This window comes from Lonchura striata, chromosome 12, assembly GCF_046129695.1.
Source record: "Lonchura striata isolate bLonStr1 chromosome 12, bLonStr1.mat, whole genome shotgun sequence".
NCBI lineage: Eukaryota > Metazoa > Chordata > Aves > Passeriformes > Estrildidae > Lonchura > Lonchura striata.
The window spans coordinates 17,299,250-17,320,280 of record NC_134614.1 but is presented as its reverse complement, the minus strand read 5'-3'; the positions used below and the strand labels follow the sequence as shown (position 1 = coordinate 17,320,280).

At 42.7% G+C, this 21,031-nt stretch overlaps 1 protein-coding gene across 16 annotated transcripts in view; it reads left to right on the top strand.

The window, feature by feature from the left end:
• Nucleotides 1–21,031, top strand: part of CADPS (calcium dependent secretion activator) — a 205,922-nt gene that overhangs the window by 99,262 nt on the left and 85,629 nt on the right. For 9 of the 16 annotated variants that reach the window (XM_077786159.1, XM_021537240.3, XM_077786156.1 and 6 more), the window contains exons 9-11: nucleotides 741–807; nucleotides 8,759–8,867; nucleotides 9,900–10,112. In XM_077786159.1, the coding sequence (XP_077642285.1) occupies nucleotides 741–807; nucleotides 8,759–8,867; nucleotides 9,900–10,112 (389 nt within the window). Of the gene's footprint in view, nucleotides 1–740; nucleotides 808–8,758; nucleotides 8,868–9,899; nucleotides 10,113–14,134; nucleotides 14,147–21,031 lie in introns of all 16 variants that reach the window. The other 7 variants (XM_077786160.1, XM_077786155.1, XM_077786153.1 and 4 more) reach the window with 1 other exon arrangement.

Below are 21,031 nucleotides of genomic sequence, written 5' to 3'. Positions count from 1 at the left end.
AAACATATTGATGTTGAATAATATCCTTATGTTTATTATTAGCCTGGTTCTGCCACTAGTTTTGCCAGTGTTTGTGATGTAGTGTCACAGTGGCCAATTCATCACAGAGATTAAATGCTTATTTTGACATTCATTTTAAAAGTTAAATCTTCTTTTGTAGAAAACAGTAAATTCACTTCTCCTCAGAAATTATTCAGTTTGCTTGAATTATCTGTAGCCAAGCAATTTCTCGGATTTCATCTTAGAGCTGCTCAGTGGAGTGTCCTGGTTTAGTCAGTCCACTGGATATTGAGATCCTGTGTGCTGGGTTCAATGTAGGAAGTGTCTCTCTGTTTGACAGCTCCCCTCAGCAAAATGGTTTTATGAAGGCTAAAGCAGATTTGAGGTTTCTCTCCCTTAATTCTTCCACTGCAAATGCATTCTTCACCCATCCAACCATGTTGTAGCTATTCACTGGCACTAAAGAGCTTCAAATTCTGAGTTACTTGTGAAAGACAAAGGGAAAGAGAGAATTAATGCTGTGTTAAGGCTCTGTAAGGTTTTTATGTCTCCTTCTTTGCAGGTAATCTGTTCAGGCTAAAAATAAACCCATTCATGAATGCTGCTGAGCTTGAGAGTCTTGTAATTGCTCCTCCTTGTGCATTAACTTCAGTTTCTAAGTGTAAAACAAAATATACTGAAAAGCAAGAGAAAAACAGATTAACACCTGTGTACTGAATTCACCTGTTCTTTTCTCCTAGGTATTTATGGGCCATTGGTAAAAATGTTTGGAAGAGATGGAAGAAACGATTCTTTGTCCTGGTCCAGGTAACAGATGTAACTAGAAGTGCTCTTAAATCACTACATGAAATACTGGAGTCTGTCTTCTGGCCATTTTCAGTGCCATGTGATTGATGCTGAGCTGTGTTCTGTGCAGGGTGTCTGTTAATCATGGATTCTTTTCTAAATGTATGGGTGTTCTCAAGGATATCCCAGTTGCAGACTTCTAGCCTTGAGTTTCCAGATGCAGTGGAATGCTTGATAAAATGGAGAATCAATTTTAATGAGGAATTAATGAGGCGAGGAGGAAGCACAGTCTGTCTTGGTTGGAGGTTCTTGGGCTCTCTTTTGAACTTCCAGGTTAAATTTGGAGGCCATTTGACTCTATAGAATTTTTATCACTGACTGTGTCAGAATCAGCATCAAATCATTTTTGACATCTATCTTGCCTTCACATTTATTACTGCTTCTCATTGTCTGCAGCTCTCATTGATCATTTTGTGGTCATCATTTTGCAGTGTCTTCCTTTTTGCTTTTTTTCTTTTTTAACTTTTTGCTCTCCCAGTTTCATTAGACCTGTGTATTTGACCGCTGTTAAGAATTTCAAGGAAACAGGCAGATGTCCTCTGTAACCTAAAAAGATTCTGGTCAGTACTGTGTGTGTTAGATCTTCCCTCACCTTCCAAGGACAGGTGAAACCACTGCATTGGCCACAGAAGTGTGTGGCCCCAGTGTGAGTGATCCATCTTCACACCAATCTGAGGAAGTCACAGAGTCCTCTTGGGTCCCTCTCTCTCTCCCTTCTCTCTGGACTCTCATGGTGTGTTGTCTCCAAGTGTGAGGAATAAAACCTGTGTTCAGGGTTTTCTGTGAAAGCAACACGGAGGTGCTCTGATGGAATAACATGGGATCCAAATGAGACCTTGTGACACCAGAGATCCAAACTGATTAGATCAGAAGGTTGCTGAAGCAGATGGCAGATCTGCTGTAGAGGGACAAAGTGTAAGAACAGAGATGGTATAAACCAGGTGCACCAGACTCCACATTTGGAGCATGCTTATTTGTGTGCTGTCCTGTGCTGGTAAGGACAGGAGTCCAAGCAGTCCCTCTTCCACCTTAGACTCCTGATTTCCCTGGTCCTAAATCACCTGGTGTAAGCTGGCTCCTTTGTTTGGTGTTAATTATTGCTCCCAAGTTCAGCTGTCTCAGTAGGAAGCTTAATTGTATTCAATCCCCTTTTAGCCATCATAGCATGAAACTATGAAACTATGGGGCAGATACCTTGAGAAGAAAAGGAGATTTAGGATGTGTGGGATTCATGTAAGTAGGAGGCTATTTGGAGAAACCCATTGAGTACCTAGTCCCATAACCAAGTATGATCAGCAGAGATGGTTTAAGTGTTCATTTTGTACTCCATATGGGGTCAAAATGGCCACAGAGGTGGGGGATGTAGTGTAGAGCAGCCACAGGGCATGTCTCTATCTGCCTTTCTCTTTTGGGAACATGATATACTGACCCTGTTCTTTGGCAGAGATTGGAGGATTGCTTTTCTTTGTATGTTTCCTTTATTGTGTTCTGAAATGAAGTTAGAAGTGCTCTGGCAGTCTATGATCACCAGTAGTGCAACTGGTATTGCTTTTTCCTGAGAGACAATTCAGTCCTATTAGACCAAGTTCTTAGTTCCTTTTTTCCCTGTGAACAGGGATACTCCAAAGCAGTCATTTTTCCCAACCTCATTTCTCCCATAAATAACACTATTGATACTCTTCTGTGCAGGGGTTTGCAGGCTTGGACATGTATCCTCTTGTCTCTCAGAGCCTTCTGGCCATTCAGTGTGGTTGCAGTTTCTTCTCTGGTTTTTAGTTGCTATATATTCTTCAGCTTGCTGTGGAATTGAAGCGCTCAGAGTTATTCCATGTTTTCTCATGTTACTAGGTCTGTATTCGTCAGTTGGCATATCAGAGCAGAATTTGGCCAGGAAAGCAATTCATTTGAATAAGATGAGCAGACTTTTGCCCCTAGAGAGTCTCTGTAGCCCACCTCAGAAATTCCAGCTGCCACTGCAGCTTCTCTGTTATGTTACCGTTTGCTCAACATTTGGTGCAATGTAAAGTGTTCTGCCGTACATCAAATATAAACAAGAAACACTCTCTATGCAGTCCCTCAGATGTAGTTTGAGCATATTGAACATGTCAGCAGGCAATAAAGATGGAATAAAAATACTTTGCTGTCCGTATGTTTGTCATTTGCTTTTCATGCAATGCAAAGGATGGGTGCTGATACGAACAGGGATTGGCAGTAAAGGTGTTGATGTCCAGGATGCTCTGAACTCTGCTAAACCACAGGCAGAAAATAACCCCTGCAGGAAGGTGAGCTGGCTCTTGTTACAGAGAGTGGACAAGGAGCAGCCCCTCTTTCAGGAGCTTCATCCACACCAGGCTCCTGCCTGCACCAGAGTTAAGAGATAGAGCCCAAAGCATAAAGTCCATTTGACATATAGTGGTCTGGTCAGTCCCTGACACTGCCAGGAGGGCAAGGCTCTTTGGAGGAGTAACTAAACATTTCCTTTCTGATCCCTCATCTCTGTCCCTTACCTGTAGCATCTTCTATTGCAGCTCTGTCTCCTCTCCTGTTGCTTGCTGAATAACCTCTCCCTCATGGTCCTGTGCTCTCTCCCTCTTTCCCCATTTCAGATGGACACAGCCTTGGTTCCTTCGGTGCCATTGGGTGGCACCACTCTGTCTTCTGGTACCAGTGGTTAAGAAATTTGTGGTAATAAATACTCAAACTCTTCATAACTATTTAAACAAGGCACAAAAGTGCCAAACTGCATGGGTGGCACCAAGGAGGAAGGTGTTGATGGCAGTTTGTCTCTTTTGTGTCAGTGAAGCCTTGCCGCCAAAAACGGAGGCTTTGCGCACGTATGGAGAAAAAGCAGCTCTGCTGGGAGCGTTTCCACTGCTACTTGGCTTGTGTAAGCCCTGGAGAGAAGGGGAAAGGAGCAATAACTTCCTTGTAATTTGGGTGGAATAATCCCTCACACCTTCTGTGTCTGTGTAACTGCAAGGGTTATACAGGAGTGAAGTGATTTGTTTGGGTGTAGTGGGTGCGAGCAGTTCCTTTGTGTCATTTCTAGACCTGAGCCTCAACTCTCCAGCACCTGCCTTGCTGGGTGAGCTTGGCTCAGCCCCTCGGGGAAGGGTTATGGCATGGCAAGGCTGGCAGAGCAAGGGTGTGTGCTCCTTCAGCGCCGATCCATGCATTGAGGGGTTAGTTTTCCCTTCCGAATGAATCGCAGTCCTCTCTGTACACTGCCCACCCTTCTCATAGACACCCTTTGAGATGAGCAGCAGAAGAGCAGAATACTGATTAGATGTAAATTACATGGCAGAGACTCGTTACTTGCCTAATTTTAAATCCTGAGATATGCAGTGTGAAAATGATGGCAGAATATGGCCCTGAGCTTGGATGGAAATGGTCCGCAGCATCACAAGCGAGGAAAATGCTTCGTAAAGGCAGCAGTAATGCCAGTGGCAGTGGTAAGCAAAAGCAATTAAGCTATTTAGGGCAAAGTTCTCTGTGACTGGTTAGGAAAGAAAATGGGCATCCATTGCAGATGTTGTCTTTCCTAAGTTGCTGTATCAGCTGCTTGAGCACAGCACAAAAATTTCAGCCAGTTTGCCAATTAGACCATCATGCAAAAGCTGGGATTTTTGATAGCTGACAGAGCTTGTATTAATTCTTTGCAAGGTCTAATGTGCTGTACTGGCAATAACACCACGGTTGGTTCTGGTGGGTTTGCTGGCTTTGCAATAGGAAATTTCTTATAATGATTTTTAAGGGCAAGTGAATTAATTACACTGAGATTTCAAACTGAATCTGTTCATCTCTTATCATAACCCCATTTCAGTGCTCTGGCAGCATATGGGAAGTAACACTCCATGGTACCTGGATGACATGTCTGCTGAGTAGCTTGAAGCAGTTTTCAGCTGATTGTGTCTGATGGTGTTTGCAGAATGTTGTTGGAACCAGATCAACTCTCTGCAGATTAAAACCAGTTGCAGTGTCTACGCCTGGATCTATTGTTCTAGTGACAGCCTCCCTAAACTCAGTATAATTTAGACTAACAGTGACAGTCCTTGCTTTTAGCAAAACTCAGCTGGCTTGGGATAAAATGAAATGAAGTAAGAGTTCAGTAACTCTGAATATCACCCTGAAATTGAAAATAATTCAGCAGAATTGCAGTATGGTACACCAGCAGTCCTAGACTGTGGTCTTCAAGCCAAGGTGAATGACCCATAGCTGATCCCCATAGTCATATTAAGTAATGTTTTCTCTTGTTTTAGACCCTTTCTAAGAACTAGGCATAGATGGTGATTCTTGTAAAATCTGGAGTGTGTTGATACATACAAAATATCTGGAAACTGCTGGTTAAACTGATGCCACAGCTGGTTCTGCCTGGCTGCAGTAGGTCCTGCATATCCTACTCACACAGGATGAATTCCCACCACACAGCCCTGTCCAGGAGAGCACACACATCTCCTGCTTGAAGACAGAAGGGACAACTGTTTTGTGAAGTTTTTTAGAGCTGAATGGATATGCTGTTTTCACATTTTTTCTTAAAACTAGATCATTTCCTCTGCTCATTTGTGTCAAGAAAGGGCTTGGGAGGCAACATACAGCTACAACCAGAGGACAAGAGTCTCCCATCAAAGTGGAAAGCTGTATTACAGCTGGCAGGATCTTTGCACGGTTTCTCTCCCTTGGGACAAAATGCATGCTGTTAATTTAGAAAAGGTCCATTAAAGAATTTAACCCAAGTAGGGTGGTGTTGTGTCAACAGTAAAAAAGGGGGAGCAAATGACTGAGCTCAGAGTGTGAGGCATGACAATTAACAGGTTTGAGCAGGATCCTGGAGAAAGCAGTGCTCGCCAGAGCAGGAGACTCTGCTGGAGAAACCAGGACAAAGTCAGGACTGGTTAATGCATATCTGATGTATTTATTAATCAGTTGGATTATATAGCTGGTGACAGAATATGGTCAAGTGCCAAGAAAGTCAGATTTAATTTTGCAGCCTGGGAATAGTGAACTTTGGCATTTGTCTCCTGCTGTCTGCTTCCTCTTTCCTGAATTTCTTTGTCATTTCCCCCACCTTTTTTTTCGCTTATGTTCTTTTCTCTCAAATTATTTCTCAAAGTGTTTTCCCCTTTTTTATAATGAATCAACCAGAGGTGCCTTGGATTAGTTCCCTTCTTTTACTTTCTCTTAGTTCAGCTTCCTTAGATGCTCCTTTCCTGGCTGTCATTGAGTCCCTGGATGAAATCCCAGCTGATTTGAGAGTTTGTCCCTCACTGGGCAGAGATTTCTTCTCTGTCTTCCTTCAGTTTCCCTCTGTATCTGTGTTTTTTCCAATTACTCAAACCATTCATCTTGCCCATCCCATCTGCTCACTCTCTCTCATATTCAGCTATGGTTCAGAGTGAACTCAGCAGGCTGTAAGATTAATTTCTGCTATTAACTGTTTCAGTTGTCTGGCCACTTCTGAGCTTTACAGAAAGCAGGCTCTGTAAAGCACAATATTTTGGAGGACTGATGAAAGGCAAGTGCAATCTTCTCTTGACCCTACAGTGCTCTTCCTCAGCAGAGCACAACTGTGACATACTGAGCTTTCTAGAATCTCATTTTCTTGGGCTTGGCTTTACCACTGCTTGTAAATGGAAGGAGCCACATTGCACTGGTAGCCACGGCACCAACTTCTCTCTGATCCCAAGCAGTAAATGCCCTAGGCAGCAGGATAGGGCACACAGGCTGGTCTGCCAGTCCTTGAAGTCAGCAGCTTGAGCCGTGTAGGTGCAGGCACTCTGCATGGCACAGTTGGCACCCCTTCCAGAGGCCATCATTAGCTTTGTCCTCTCTCCAGCCTGATCTTTGGCTTGCTACTGCCAGCAAGATTTGTGGCATTCCTGAACTTGGGCTTCTGAACTGTGTGAGTAGAGAAGAAGCAGGACGTGAACCTGGATGACCCCTGGCTCACTGCCTGTTGTAGACCCACCTGCAGGTTTCTCTTGAAGGTCTCTTCTAATAACAATGTTCTTTCCAGGAAATCCTGTGCATTCTAACAGGAGAGATTGCTTTGCCTCTGTCCCAGATGGCTCCACCAGATCCTACTGTCTACACCTGTCGTTTATAACCTTTAACATGAGAAATCCCAAGCTCTGAAATGCTTTTTTTCCCTACGTTGCCGCTGTGTTGCTATGATTGTCTTATTGATAGGGCAGAAGAATATTTTCTGGGTCCAAAGAGGAGTGGAATTACTTGTATATGAAGAAGAACTTGAAATTCAGACCCCATATTCAGGGTCAGAGAACAACAGCTGAACTATTGAATGAATTACCTGTTGCTATAAACCATAAAGGAAAAGCAAAAAAGCATTAGTGGTATTAAGGATTTCAATAAATGTCAGCATAGTTTAGCGCTGACTCATTTCAGGAATTGTATTTATCATGCAGTCCCTGAAGTTCAGGCTAACGCAGAGAAATCAAATCCTTACCGCTCAGACGAGATCTCTAGGATTTTCCCATAAATAAAGCACATTCCGGAGTTTCTCCAGGAGATGGCAGCAACATACCACAAGTACGACTGAATGAGCGCCACGGGAGTCTGAATGTTGTGCTGAGGGGCACTGGGTTATTTTTAGATTCCTTCGTGTTAATCTTTTTAATTTTTGTGTTGCCCATACGATGGTAGGCATGCAAAGTTCAGAACAGGGAATATGCACTGGTGTGCTTCTGCTATTGGTCTGCTACTTGTCAATCTTTCGTCAGTGCTGGTAGTTTTAAGGAGGATGCAAGATGCTTAAAGCATCGCTTTTAGTCTTACTCCCACAAATGTGTTAATGATAGAGTTTATTCTTAGGTGGCTTTTGGAGCTGTTCCTGGAGGAAGGCTCAGTGCAGGCAGGGCTGCTGGAGCAGGCTGGCAGCGAGCAGAAGCCCATAGAGGGCAGCAGTAAACCAAGTGGTGTTTGGGAGATGCTGTGCCAATAGACAGGTCCCCCGACATCAATAAATTACATTTTATTAGTGAGAGATGCCACTAAAACAAGTGCTGCATGCATCTTTGTGGCTGAGCAATTTGGTTGGAGTTTGAAGGCATAACCTCTCAGCCCATCCATGCTTCCGTCTTTCAGGATCTCTCCCAACTTCCAAAAAATGACAAGCACAATTCATTGCCACCCACCAGAGTTTTAAAGTTTCCTCCAGAGGTCAAGAAAACGTCCAGACAAATAAAATTACGTCAGGCGTCCAGGATATGACACAACCTTAACAAAGTCATTTGAAATCATTTGACAGTAAATTTCCCCGTGAGTTCCTCGCCTGGGGCACGGAGAATCCTCTCCTCTCCTGGCTGGGTGAGCTCCTTGCCGAGCATCCAGATCGCAGCACGCCGAGTACGCGCGGGGCCTTGATGCGGCCTGATGGGCTCCTAAAGGCGACTCGGGAGCCTGGCAGAGCCCCGCAGCTCAGTTGGCTTCCGTCAAGAGCTTGACATTGAATGTATCGTGTCATGCAGATGGTACCTCAGAGGAGTGAGAGCTGCCATTTACAGCACTGATGACAACAACTGCCGAGATCAGTGGCATCTTAAGATTGCTTTAATATGACTGGCACCTAGCAATTTAGCTCACATTGTTTGTGACAGGGTGTCACTCTTGCACTTGTCTGGGGATGAATGATAGAGGGTTTTAAGCCGTGGAGCTTCCTCTTTTGGAGGAAATTAAACCGCTGTATGTACTGATGCGGAGAATTAGGTTCGTGCTGCAGGAGGGTGTGCTAAGAAATGGTTTTGCAAAAGCCTGGTAAGAAGTTTATTCTGTCTCTAATGGGCAATGAGCATCCAAATTACCCCACCATCCCCCGTCCCTGCGAACACGCTGTAAGCGCTTTGGATTGCCTTGTGGTGGTCACCCGGTGCCATCTTAGGTTTGTGATTTTCCTCAGGTTAGTCAATATACATTTGCTATGTGCAGCTACCGGGAGAAAAAAGCAGAACCTCAAGAGCTGCTGCAGCTCGACGGATACACTGTGGACTACACCGACCCGCAGCCAGGTACGGGCTGGCGGCTCCCGCGGGTGCCGTGCTCGCCGCTCCCAGAGGGACTCCTCTCTGTTTCCCTCCCTTTTTCTCACAGCTGAACTGTGATCAGCATTATTCTAAATATGTTTGTGTTTGTCATTAGCTATGCATGACTTTACTATAAATAGATCTAAGGGACTGAGCTAGGAGTTGCACCGGAAGAGGGAAAGACTCATCTCTTCTGGGGAGCCTAAGTGAATTAGACACTTAAATCCCAATGAAATTTTATTGTGAGCTGAGTGCTCAAATTGAGTAACAATTCTAACCTGTGCCTTCAGATTATATTCCCTAAATAAAAGGCTAGCAGCTATGCTTGCCTTTATTGTGGAAGCATTTTTGCCTGTCCCATTCTCACTAGGATGGATGTCAGTGCATGAGAGAGGCAGGGACAGAAAGCCCCTGGTACCTGGAGGTACCTGTTGGTGGTTGAGACCCTTATTCAAGTGGACGGGCACCATTTTTCTTTTATTTCAGTGGGACAACATGCTGAGCATGGTGATCCTCACCATGCCCTGGGTAATGGTATCCCCAGAGGAGATGAGAAAAGATACAGTTGTTGTCAAGCCCTGTATTCCCTTTATTCCCTTAATTCTTATATCAGGGAGATGGGAGGATAGGTGCCAAATCAGGGCAAAGACAGAAATAAGGATATCACCCAAGGACCTTTTTGTGCACTGTGAGCACTGATGCTTTCAGTCTAATGGGGAACCTCCCATTCAAACCCCATTTTTAATTGGGCTCCAGTGGTGCCCACATGGGACTTGCACAGATGGAGCTGTAGGTGAGAGAAGCAATTAATCTGAGTGTGTTTGGGCATGTTTTAGTATTTGGGTTGCCTGGGGACCTGTGGGCTGTGTTGCAGGTGAGTTTGGTGTAGGGGAGGGGTCGGAGCAGCGTGAAACTGGGTGAAGAAACACCCGAGCAGTGGTGGGATGGGAAACCGGGGGAGATCTCCTGGCTGGCCTCAAATCTGTGAAACTGCATTGTCACTTCCTTTCCCACCAGGTTTGGATGGTGGCAGAACATTCTTCAACGCTGTGAAGGAAGGAGACACGGTGATTTTTGCGAGTGACGATGAGCAGGACCGTATCCTGTGGGTCCAAGCCATGTACCGAGCCACTGGCCAGTCTCACAAACCCGTGCCACCTACCCAAGTGCAAAAGCTAAATGCTAAAGGAGGAAATGTACCCCAGATAGACGCTCCAATCTCTCAATTTTGTAAGTAAATAAGTTCTCCTAGACAGCCAAAGCCTTTGATGGAAAGATTTTCTGCACTGATGTAGATCAATATTCCCACACGTGTTTCTGATTTCAAAACAAAATGTTTTTTTAATTATCACAAAGCTTCTTTTTACATCAGTAGATCCAGAAGCAGTTAATCTGTATGTTTGACAGAACCAAACCCAAGGAACAAAATTCCTTGGGGAACTTGTCAGTGGGTATTTTAAAGTGCAATACTTGATGGAGTCGAGAGACTGGGATCTGAGAGCCTGAGACCCACCTTGCCTTCCACAGACATGTGTTTTACCCCCACACAATAAATTGCACACTCAGATCAGAGCAATTCATTAGCACCATTAGCTGTCTGTCAAATGCATCATGTGCTCAAAACTACAGGTGCAAATCTTGCAAGTATGAAATGCACACACAAAAAGAGGTCTCCTGTTGAATATTCAACTGTAGGAAAACATATGGTATTTTTAACAGGTTGCTTTGCAGGCCAGTTAGATGTGAATTTAAAGCAATCATCTTTTAAGCTGTAGCTATGCTGCATGTCCTATGCAGTTATACACACTTTGCTTCATCTGAAATTTAGAGCAATTTCTTTTCTCTTGCAAATGTAATTTGATTGTAAACCACACAAATGCCTTTTCACTCATTTTTCTTGAAGGTCTCAATTGTCTGCAGCCCCTTTATTATGTAACATACAGCAATTCTTACAAGTTTCAGCAAAATTAAGAATTATAATTAAATATAAATAAAATAAGGAAAAGTGGTAAATATTAAAGAATTCTCCTTATTAAAATAGATTTAAACTTTTTAAAATAGTCTCAGTAAAGCAATTATGGAGTATATTGTTGTAAGGAACTCAGAAAATCTGAGCTTTCCTTATCAATAGCATTTGACCATCTTTTATATTGTTTGACTTCTTCATGTCAGTATTTATAGAAAGTAACAGTACAAAACATACAGCTATATGACCAGTGCTACAGCAGAAAACCTCTGCTTGCTGCTTTCTTATTTTTTTGTGTCTTCCACATGCCCCTGTGTTTTGGCCTCCCTTCTGCCTTGCGTTGCTGCTGCTGCAACTGAAATGTAGCGTGATGCAGTGTGGTAACCTATAGTCAGTGTTTTCATTGCAGTGATCCTCATCCTCTTCATTGCAGTCACTGACTTTGGGAGTGCAGGGTGTAAAGAACTAGGATTGGGAAGGAAGGACACCTCTCAGAAAGCCAAAATGGGAGGTGGGAATTGGCCTCTTGCAAGTGGGACATTTACTGGCTGTGATAAGCCTCTAGGCCTGGCTGAGTCGTGCCGACCCGAGAGCATTGCCAGGGATTTATGTCCCTATGTCCCTCTAGCCAGAATGTTTAATCAGAGAGTTCTTGGAAATAGCAGGCACAGGCCCTTCTACTGCTGCTTTTTCACATGCTAAAAGCCTTCAAAGCATAGCAAGGGGGGTGCAGCAGAGCACTGGGATGCACTCCTGTTCATCCCAGCATGATCTCTGCAGAGTAGGATGAGAGCAGAGAACACCAAGCTGAGGAAACCTTTCCCTCCACTCTTCTCTTATCCCAGCAGACATCAAGTTTGAGAATTTTTCTGCTGAGTAAATTCCTGATATTTACAGAGTTTTTACTTCACCAGATCAATATGAAGGGTCAGGTAAAGTGTTGCTTCCCAAGATACATCATAGCACCTGTAGCAAAATCTGCCAGGATTCTGAGGAGGAAAAGGGATTGTCCAGGGCTGTGGACACTTGAGTGTATAATTTCTTTGCACAGCCAAGTACTGTGTTTGTGGGAGAGCTGAACCTCTCTGCTTAGGGTACCTGGGGTGGAGAACGGGCATCTGGCTTGTCCTAATCCTTGCCATGGATCAGGGAAGTCAGTGACTGGGCCCAGGAGTCAACTCTGCATCTACACCGCCCAGCATGTCCATCAAAGCCTTGTGCTGCTTGTGGTACTCCAGACTCTCAGCCTGACTGTGCTCAGAGCTTTAGACATGCCACAGCCTTGACCTTGTTTTTGCATCTCACTCACTTGCCAGGAGGCAGGGCTCCCTCATCCTTGCTTCTGGTGAAAAACAGCCAAGATTTCACCCCCTGGGCCCTCCAGGGTGTTTGAGGGAGTCAGGATCTGACCTCAGTTTCTCTCACTTGTTCTCATGCCAATACCCGCTCCAAATCTGGATCATTTTGCTTTTTATAACACCACCACCCTCTTTCCATCCACAATGTATTTTTTCTGTAAGTTGCACAGCGTCAGTCTCCCCTTTTTGCTGCAAGAACTGGGAAACCCTCTTGGATGTGTTGTGCCAAAGCCTGGGAGAGAGAAACTAGTTGACTCATCAGTCCATCAGTGTGATGGCTTACTACTTGAGCATCTTCTGGGCTAGTGTGTTTTGTTCTTGGTTCTCCTTCCTCCTCCCATTTGGATCTAGATCCCTCTGACAGGTCTTCGTGCACATCCTACAAGAGATGGAGGGCAACATGCCATAATACACCTTCATCTCAACAGGAAAGGCTGCTCATTTTTCATATTTCAGCATCTATACATGGCAGTGCACATTGCAAAAGTCATAGGGCACAGCAGTTAAATGATCCAAAGCAACAGTGAGTCATGCATGCCTCATATGGGAAGTCCTAAATGCACAAATACATATCTCAGCTCCTTCAGTCTTGAAATCCAAACATCCCAAGTATTGCATTTTTAAAAAGGTCTAGGTTTGTTATTGGTTTTGTATTTAGCCTGGGTGTTTTGGTTTGGGGTTTGGATTTTTTGTTGTTTTTTTTTTCTTGCCTGCGGAAAGGTAAGGACTTCTGTGAGACATTTTATTCTTGTATGTTTATCTCTATACCTGTCGTATTTTTATTTTCTTTGTGCTTATTAGAGGCTATGGTGAATGAGGATGTGCAAAGAAGTAAATGTTAAGCCATTTGACGAGTAACTGTTGTTCCAGCTTCCATGTCGTAGCAGTCCGAGACGGCTCATGCGCATGCATGCACACGCACAGAAATCCAGCCCTCTGTGCCTGGCATGGAGCTGTCTGTTGCACAGAAACTTGGGAAGCACGTACCTTGCTGTTTGGGAAACTTGGGAGAAATAGTAAATTCCATTTGGCTCCTGCCTCTTTTGACTCAGTAAATATAAAGTTTGAGCAGCACTCAAATTCTTATCCACACTTCGATGGCAGCGCTTGATTTAGAAGTAAACAGACAGCTCCAAACCAGGGTGGAGTTTATTTTATTTGCAATTTAAGTACTGAAAAAATAGATCCTGCTATTCATTAATTTTTGTACGACTTAAAATTCCTTTTACGTGGGTGAACAATACCTGTTAGAGTGAAAAGTTTTGCTTTTTTTGTTTTGCTACAATTTCAAAGAAAAACTCCATTTACACAAAGCTGTGCTTTTCTCCAGTGTTCGCATTATAAAGAAAAAACCCCAAACTGTTCTTGTTTACTGTTGAAATCATTCACAGTATTATAGTCAATAATGCTGCCAATACATATTACACCTTTTGGCAATATTTAAGCTTCATAAAAGTGGTCACTTGTCTGAAAGCACCAATCTTTGTTCTGTGTTAGTGATGTATCAAAAAAATTCCCAAACGTGCTCAACATTCTTTTTTTTTTTCTTGAAGCCCTTTTTTTTTTTTACATGAAAGATTGGTCTGTACTTGTTTTATGTATCATTTGTGGTTATATTTAGTTTTTAATGTCTGTTTATATTTAATAACTGTTAATCACACCATATACAATGAGTTGGTTGTTTTGAGAATTTGTGATGATTTGTTCCCCCATAATAAAGTAGCGAGGTTTATTGAGCTGCTTGAGAAATTTTCAGCTATAAGTGGTTTTCTTTTTGGTTGGTTTGATTTTCTTTAAGTTTCTTTTTCATTCTTTGCTTGAACCCAAATATTTAGCTGCTAGGTTAGGGCTCCTGTCTGCTTTCCTGAGCCTTGTTGCTAGTCTTTATGTTATTCTGGTTTGTTCCTTCTTACCCTGCTAACTTCTAGCTGGACTCAAGGGTAAGTGCTTCCCTGTAGCTAGCACAGCTCAGATAATCAGACTAGATTATCTGACATATGCAATGTGCTTTTTTTTTTTTTTCTCTTAAATCTTTCTCATGTTTAGATTTTGTAGTACAAACTTTCCATGTTATTTTCCTGAATTGAGATTTGAAATGTAAGTTTCCATACTGAAATTGGGATGCATGTGATGTTTGCATAATTGCCTTCTCTCCCTGGCTTTCACATTGGCATCAAGTGATCCTCTTAGTAAAGCCAATCATTAACATTTCTATTTTTCATTCCAAGATGTAAATAGTAATTAACATCACAATAAAACTGTAAATAATACCTTCTTTTCTTTCATGGAAATTACATCTAGTTGACTGCTTCCTGCCTGAAAACAGATCATTTTGCACTCTGACAATATCCTTTCTCTCCGTGCCGATGATTAGCTTGGTGCAGCGCACCACAGTGCAGGGCTAACCGTGGACACCTCAAAGCATAGAAAGGTAGGGCAGGAGACTCCAGGAGACCCAGAGAAGGTGCAGGACTCCAGAGGAGGCCCCCAGAAACCCCTCCACACATGCCCTGTGAAAAGAGCCCTGAATCATTGAGGTTTGATTAGTTCCTCTCCCGTTAACTCGGCAGGGAATGATTTCAGCAGCAAGTGGCAGCTCTCCAGGTCACCCTGCCTTTGGAGATGCTGGCCTGCTTTGCCTTAAATGCATTTTTCATTTCCCCCGAATTATCATAAATTATTGTTTTAGCATGGGTCTCAGTCACCAATCAAAGCCGTGCTAGTCAAAGAATAAGCCAGGGGAATTGCTATTTTACTTTTTCCCACTAGTATACCTACTTTGCAAAAGATAAAAGCCCAGACCTGTGCTGCAAGAGAGCTTCTCCTTAGTTTGTTCAGTCCTAAACACACCCAGCACAAATCCTTTATTGGTGTTAAAATCTTCTGTAATATCTGGTGAGTGCCTGCTTTCCTTAGGTGGGAATGGCATCAGTGGGTCATGAGAGCTGGCAAATATGTATCTGGAGTATCTGAATGCAATTTTGAGAAGGAACAGGCGGTGTCATCCCTCTTGGCCATCAATAAGACTCCTTTTTTTCCTTCCTCCTCCTTTTATTTCTTTTTTCTTCTTTCCTATGTGTGAGTATGTGCGTATGTGTACAAATATACCCCTGGGTAGCAGGCAGAATTCCTTCTCAGCAGACACTTTCTTTTTTCTTTCTTTATTTTGTTTTCTAAATGGTTGGATTTCCAAAGAGAATTTTTATCAGACTTTACTGAAAAAAAAAAAAAAAACCAAAAAAAAAAACAAACAAAAAAAAAACACCCACAAAAGTTTAATTTCAATGAAATACAGATTTTTGCCACTTTGAAAGAAAGAAAGAAAGAGTGAATGAATGAATGAATGAATCTGGGTTTGGCAACATTACATGTATTTGCACTACAATGCATCGCTATCTTATTAGATTATTAGTTTTGTGCTTTAATTGCTTTACTTTTTTAGATAGTTAAAGATATCTTGAGAACGCTGCTGTGTCTTCTGTATTGTCAACTTGCAGATGCTTCATTGCAGGAATGCAGAATTAAAATGTTAAATCAGTCTCACATAACCTGCATGAATTTAAAACTAGCTTGTAAATCTACATGCTTTGAGAAGCCTGGAACTCTAACTTATGAAATACAAATTCACAGGTTTCTGAAGCCATCCAATTCAAAATATTTTTAAATAGTTATAAAGATGCTGTGAAACAATGTTTTATATTATAAATAGCTGTTCTAAAACTGTGTTTTTAACTTGCCACACAAGGAATTATGTAAGTGCATACTACAAATTCTTATTCATCTAACTACCAATCCTTAGACAACTTAGATTGCAATTCAGTATCAGGTGTGTCTGGTGATTTACAGGACCATTTATAATAATTTATTAGAATTCTAACTGAAGCAGAAAAGAACTTGTTTGCAGCAAGGAAAAAGCCATAAGCCACAGGAATAAACAGCCCATTACATTTAACTCTGTCTTCTAACATGCAATAATATGAAGGGGAGAAGAAAGAGCTCTTGGCTGTGCAGCTGAGAGGCAAATGGAGGCTCCTGCAGCGGCCCCAGCTCCTCACAGGGAGGAGGTTTGGGGAGGAGGGTTGGGGAGCAGGGTTGCAGAGCCCTGAGCACACACACATCACTTCTCAGAGGTAGCAGTGCCACAGCACACAGCGACGAGGAGATGTGGCAAGTCACAGCTAGCATGGCCAGCAGCTCACTCACAACCCACCTGGCATTTTAATCCAGGTACAGGGATTTAGTGTTTCCCCCTCCAGAACATCAGTATTTGCTAGTGAAGACTCTTGCTCCACAAAATGGAGTTTTCAGGCACTTCCTTGGGTATGTCATTAACAAGTCAGAGCCTAAACATGTCCATGAGCAGGAGGGGACCCCGCTGCCCCTCAGGGCAGTCAGAGGGTGGCACTGGGAACTCCGTGAGCCACCTGCCGTGGTGCATTGCTGGCCAGGCTGGAAAAGTTCTCCCACTTTGCCCAGCCCGGCCAGCAAAGACTTTTCTAGAAATATCTGTAAATGAATAGCTGCCATCAATCATTGTCATTCCTTTATTTCATGTCTCCTGATGAGGTTGACTAGTGTCATTGTTTGTTACTGTCCAAACCACATCTTCATTCTTGTAATGTCAAGCAGATATGACAAGCACACATTTTCCAGATGAGTAAGATACAAAGTCACCTTTTAATTTACAGTTGTTTGGGTTTTTGTTTGTTTGGTGGATTTTTATTTTCTTGCAACAGGGAAATGTGTTGTAAAATTTACTAGATTTTCAGTTGCCTTTGGTACTAAAACAAAGTCACTCATTAATGAAAAGAAACAAATCTGGAGTAAGAAATTCTTATAATAAAATGGCTACCTAAAGCCTTTTATAACAAGAATTCTTTTATGGAGCTTGTCCCCCGCTATTAACTTCACTGCTCTCACAGCAAAATCTGCCAAAATTACTGCTGGAGCAAAAGAAATGCAGAAAGCAGGGAAATACTTTTAAGAAAAAAAAAAGAATGAGAGATTTGACTGGTTTGTCTCTTCCTTTTTAAGTAACAGATAGATAAAGAGAAATACTGCCCTCAGAGAACTGAACAGTGGGACAGTCCTTTGCTTTTTGTGATTCTTGTTACTGTTGAAATCTTTGTGTTCCTGACATTGGCAGATTTTTAAGATTCTAATTTCAAACACATGTAGGGAGGTTGTGTATGACAGGGGTCCAGTTAATGGAGTCAGCACAAAATGCAAACTGGATAAAAATGGACAAAATAAACCCAGCAGTATCTAAAAAAAGGCAGTAATGCAGGGGACCAAATGTTATATAAAAGGCCAGAGTCTGCAGTTTTGCAGAAGAAAGGTTTGTGGAGCCTGTGCTGGCCGTGTCCCTCCACTGGCAGCCTCCCTCCTGAGACCACCATCGAACACCTTTCAGCTGCAGTTGTGTGCAGCTTGTCTAAATATGTAAGATAACTTTTGTGGGCCTGCAGCAGCATTTCAGCTGGGGCCCCAAACAAAGAAAAACCAGCGAGCTTGGCACGGCACCTTGGGAAGGGATTGCAAATTACTGGAGCATCATATAACTTTCTTTCTTTGGTTTCTCCTTCCTTTTTAGCTAGAATAACAGAGCAGGGTCAAAAAAGCAGCCGTATTTGACTGAAACAATTAATTTAAAGTACTTAAAAATTGGCTGTACAGTTTGGGTGTGAATATTAGCCATTCTCATTTTATACTTTAAAATCACATTTAAACTGTACAGGCCATTTTGAAAGAGGATGGATTATACAAAAAACTTATTTCATATGCAGACGTTGGCATTATTGTAAATTGCAGATATTTGTCTGAAGCAGAGTAATAATATATTTAGATCTGTTCTTTTCTTTTTGTGTTGCCTATGAAGTTTAATGTTTTTGGTATAATTTGATTCATGAATTTCATTTTCAAAAGTGAGCCCAATGGAAAAATCAAAATGCAAAAATAGATTGCAAGGTGTGTGGGATGCTTATTTAGAATAATTAAGGGAAGGTGAGTTTAATATAGGATTGACTTTTTTAACTTGCTCCTTATTTTTAAGAATTTTGGCCCAATGAAGCATCTGGCCCAGACATGATATTCCATTTAAACGAAATGCATATTTGTATTACCATTCTCCACAGACATCTCCAGTTGCCATCACAACAGCTGTATCCCCTGAGTGGGTGATGTGCACCCACCTGGCCCTGCATCTCTGCTGGTGCAAAATGGTTTGGCCATGCAGGAGCTGTGGTGCTGGGCTACGCAGGGAGAGCTGCAGCTGCTCATCCTCCTTCCCATGGCAGCAATCCACATTTTAAATCACTGACTGAGCAGAAGTCATGTGCATAATGCTTTTCTGGTCACTTGAACTCTCACAGTGCCATGTCTGATGCCTCTCTCTTCATGTGGTTGTTCTGATGAGGAGAGATTTGGGGCAAATGGGCTTTCGAGCAGGCACCCAATGGAAGATGTGGCTTCAAAGTGTTTAGTGAAAGTAAATTGCCCCTGATTATGGCCAGTTGTGAAGGACATTTAATCACTGTGTCTGTTCTCACGCTTGTCAGGGAACTGTCTGTGCCCCTGCCTTGGGCAGGGAGATTGTAAAAAGCCCAGCCAGACCCTCAGCTCTGCAGTAGCCAGCGGCACTTCAGTCAGTTCCCACCAGCAGAAGGTCTGCTCTGTGCCCACCTTGCTCAGAGAATGTAATATGGGAAAAAGCTGATTAGTCTGGAATAAAAAATACTCATTTCAAACATGCTTTCTTGCACATATGCTCAAAAAGGTTCACCAGCTAAAGGGCTAGAGGACTCTTCCAATTTCCAGCTGATTTACTCGGCTCTCAGAGCCTCGTTGGCTGAGCAGGAGGATTGACAGTGTATCAGGGCTCCTAATTGAAAAGTAATAAAATCTCTGAGCAAAACTGGCAAATGAAGGCCTCCAGCCAATTTGTCAGCTTGCAGTCAACTCCGAGGAGCCGGGCAGAGCAGCAAGCCATTAAAAATAGTCTGATAATAGCTGTTAAAACATTTTACGGGCACTGGGGATGGAATGAAAACAGCACAGCCAAACTCTTTGGGAGTGAATGCAATCAAATCCATCTTGGCCCAAAGGGACAGAGACAATGGGGCAGAAAGCTGTCAAAACAGACAGGAGCCAGTCTGTGCTGCAGGCCACAGGGCTGGGTGGGCTCCACATCCCATGCCCAGGGATGCTGCAGAGGTGCCATGGAGGGGACGTGCTCCCCTGGGAGGTTGTTCCCATCCCCTGAGCCAGCCCTTGTGCTGCCACCTCACCCAGCACCACTGGCAGCTGCTTCTGTCCTGGTGCTGAATGCACAGCAGAGGGAGAGGGAGGGGTTTGGGTCCTGGGAGGGAGGCAGGGTTAGGGGTCAGCAGGACCCCAGCACATACAGGGGAGCAGACCCTCAAAAATTAATCCTCTGTAGGAAAAACTTCAGTGTTTATTCAGTGGGGTTATAGTGAGGAAAATTGCCAGCTACAGCTGAATTAAGTATTGCTAGCAGCTAATTGAAATGTTACATGTTTCAATTTGACTGATTTCTTTCCAGTGAGTGATGTTATTTATACAGTTTGTATATAGATAATGACAGACTATACAGAAAATTTAAAGATTGCTACCCAGTGATCATTACTATGTGAGAGCGCTGACACAAATGAGGTATTTGGAAAGACATGCCATCCCTCACAGATAAATATTGAATAGAAAAACATATAAGAGAACATTCTCACTCTCATTTAAAACTTTTTTTTTTCTTTTTAATTAAGGATTTTTCGGGTTTTTTTTTCTGGTAAAGAGGGATTTTGTTTTAAAACAAATACAGTTACCATATACTCCTGCTGCGGAAAACTGCATTTTTGTGTCCTTTCAGCCACATTGTTTCAAGGCCACCCAGTTCCCCTAGGAGGCTATAAACAGGGGAAGGATTTAAATCCTATTTTCTTTGTCGAGGATTTGGCAAGAACCCATATAGTAGGAAGCTGAGCACAGACAAAACCAAGTGAAAGGTGTCCTTTAATTCCCCAGCGGCTGCTAGAACAAAACCTGCTCCCAGCAGGGTCCTGGCTGGCCGCACCCAGGCTGGCGTGGAGGCTTCATTTCAACTGCTGAATTCGGTGTAGTTTAGTTAACCATGTTGAGATTAATTAATTAGCCCCTAGGAGTTAGTGCCCATAAACGTCACCCAAAGCAGAGAAGTGTGAATACGTTGAGGCTGTTAATTCACCCAAAAATGGCAGCTTGTAATCTAGGCAGAGGAAATTCAGTCTCTCCATCGGGATGACTGGCAGCTCCGACGCACTGTCGGGTTACTGCCTCTGTGACAACAAACTACATATCAATTTAACTTCTTAGCAATGCTTAAAAGAGCATCTTTTTATTTCAGTGAGGTAGCATTTAAAGTTGCTGTTAGGGAAAAAAAAATTGCCGTGGGGAAGACAAACATTGGCATTTGGAGAAAGAACAACGTAACTGGTGTGATACCTAGAAAACCTAGTAAATGTAGAGGAAAAAAGCTGTAACTTCATTAGAATGGCAGAATCTATTACAATTAACCACAACTATCTAAATAGGAGCTAATTTACTTATGTGAGCCAAAATTCTGTTAACTCATAGCCTGTTGTAAGATGCAGAGTGAACTCATACGTTTGTGTTCTGGTTTTAAGTACAGAATAAATGCACTATAATGAGCAGTTGACAAGATGTTAATTCTAAAATCTTTTGCCTAGATACAATAATATAGTCCATAACTGATGCAAGTTGACAATGGGAGGTGAAGTGTACTGTATAGCCTGCAAAGAGAAAACTTAATGGCA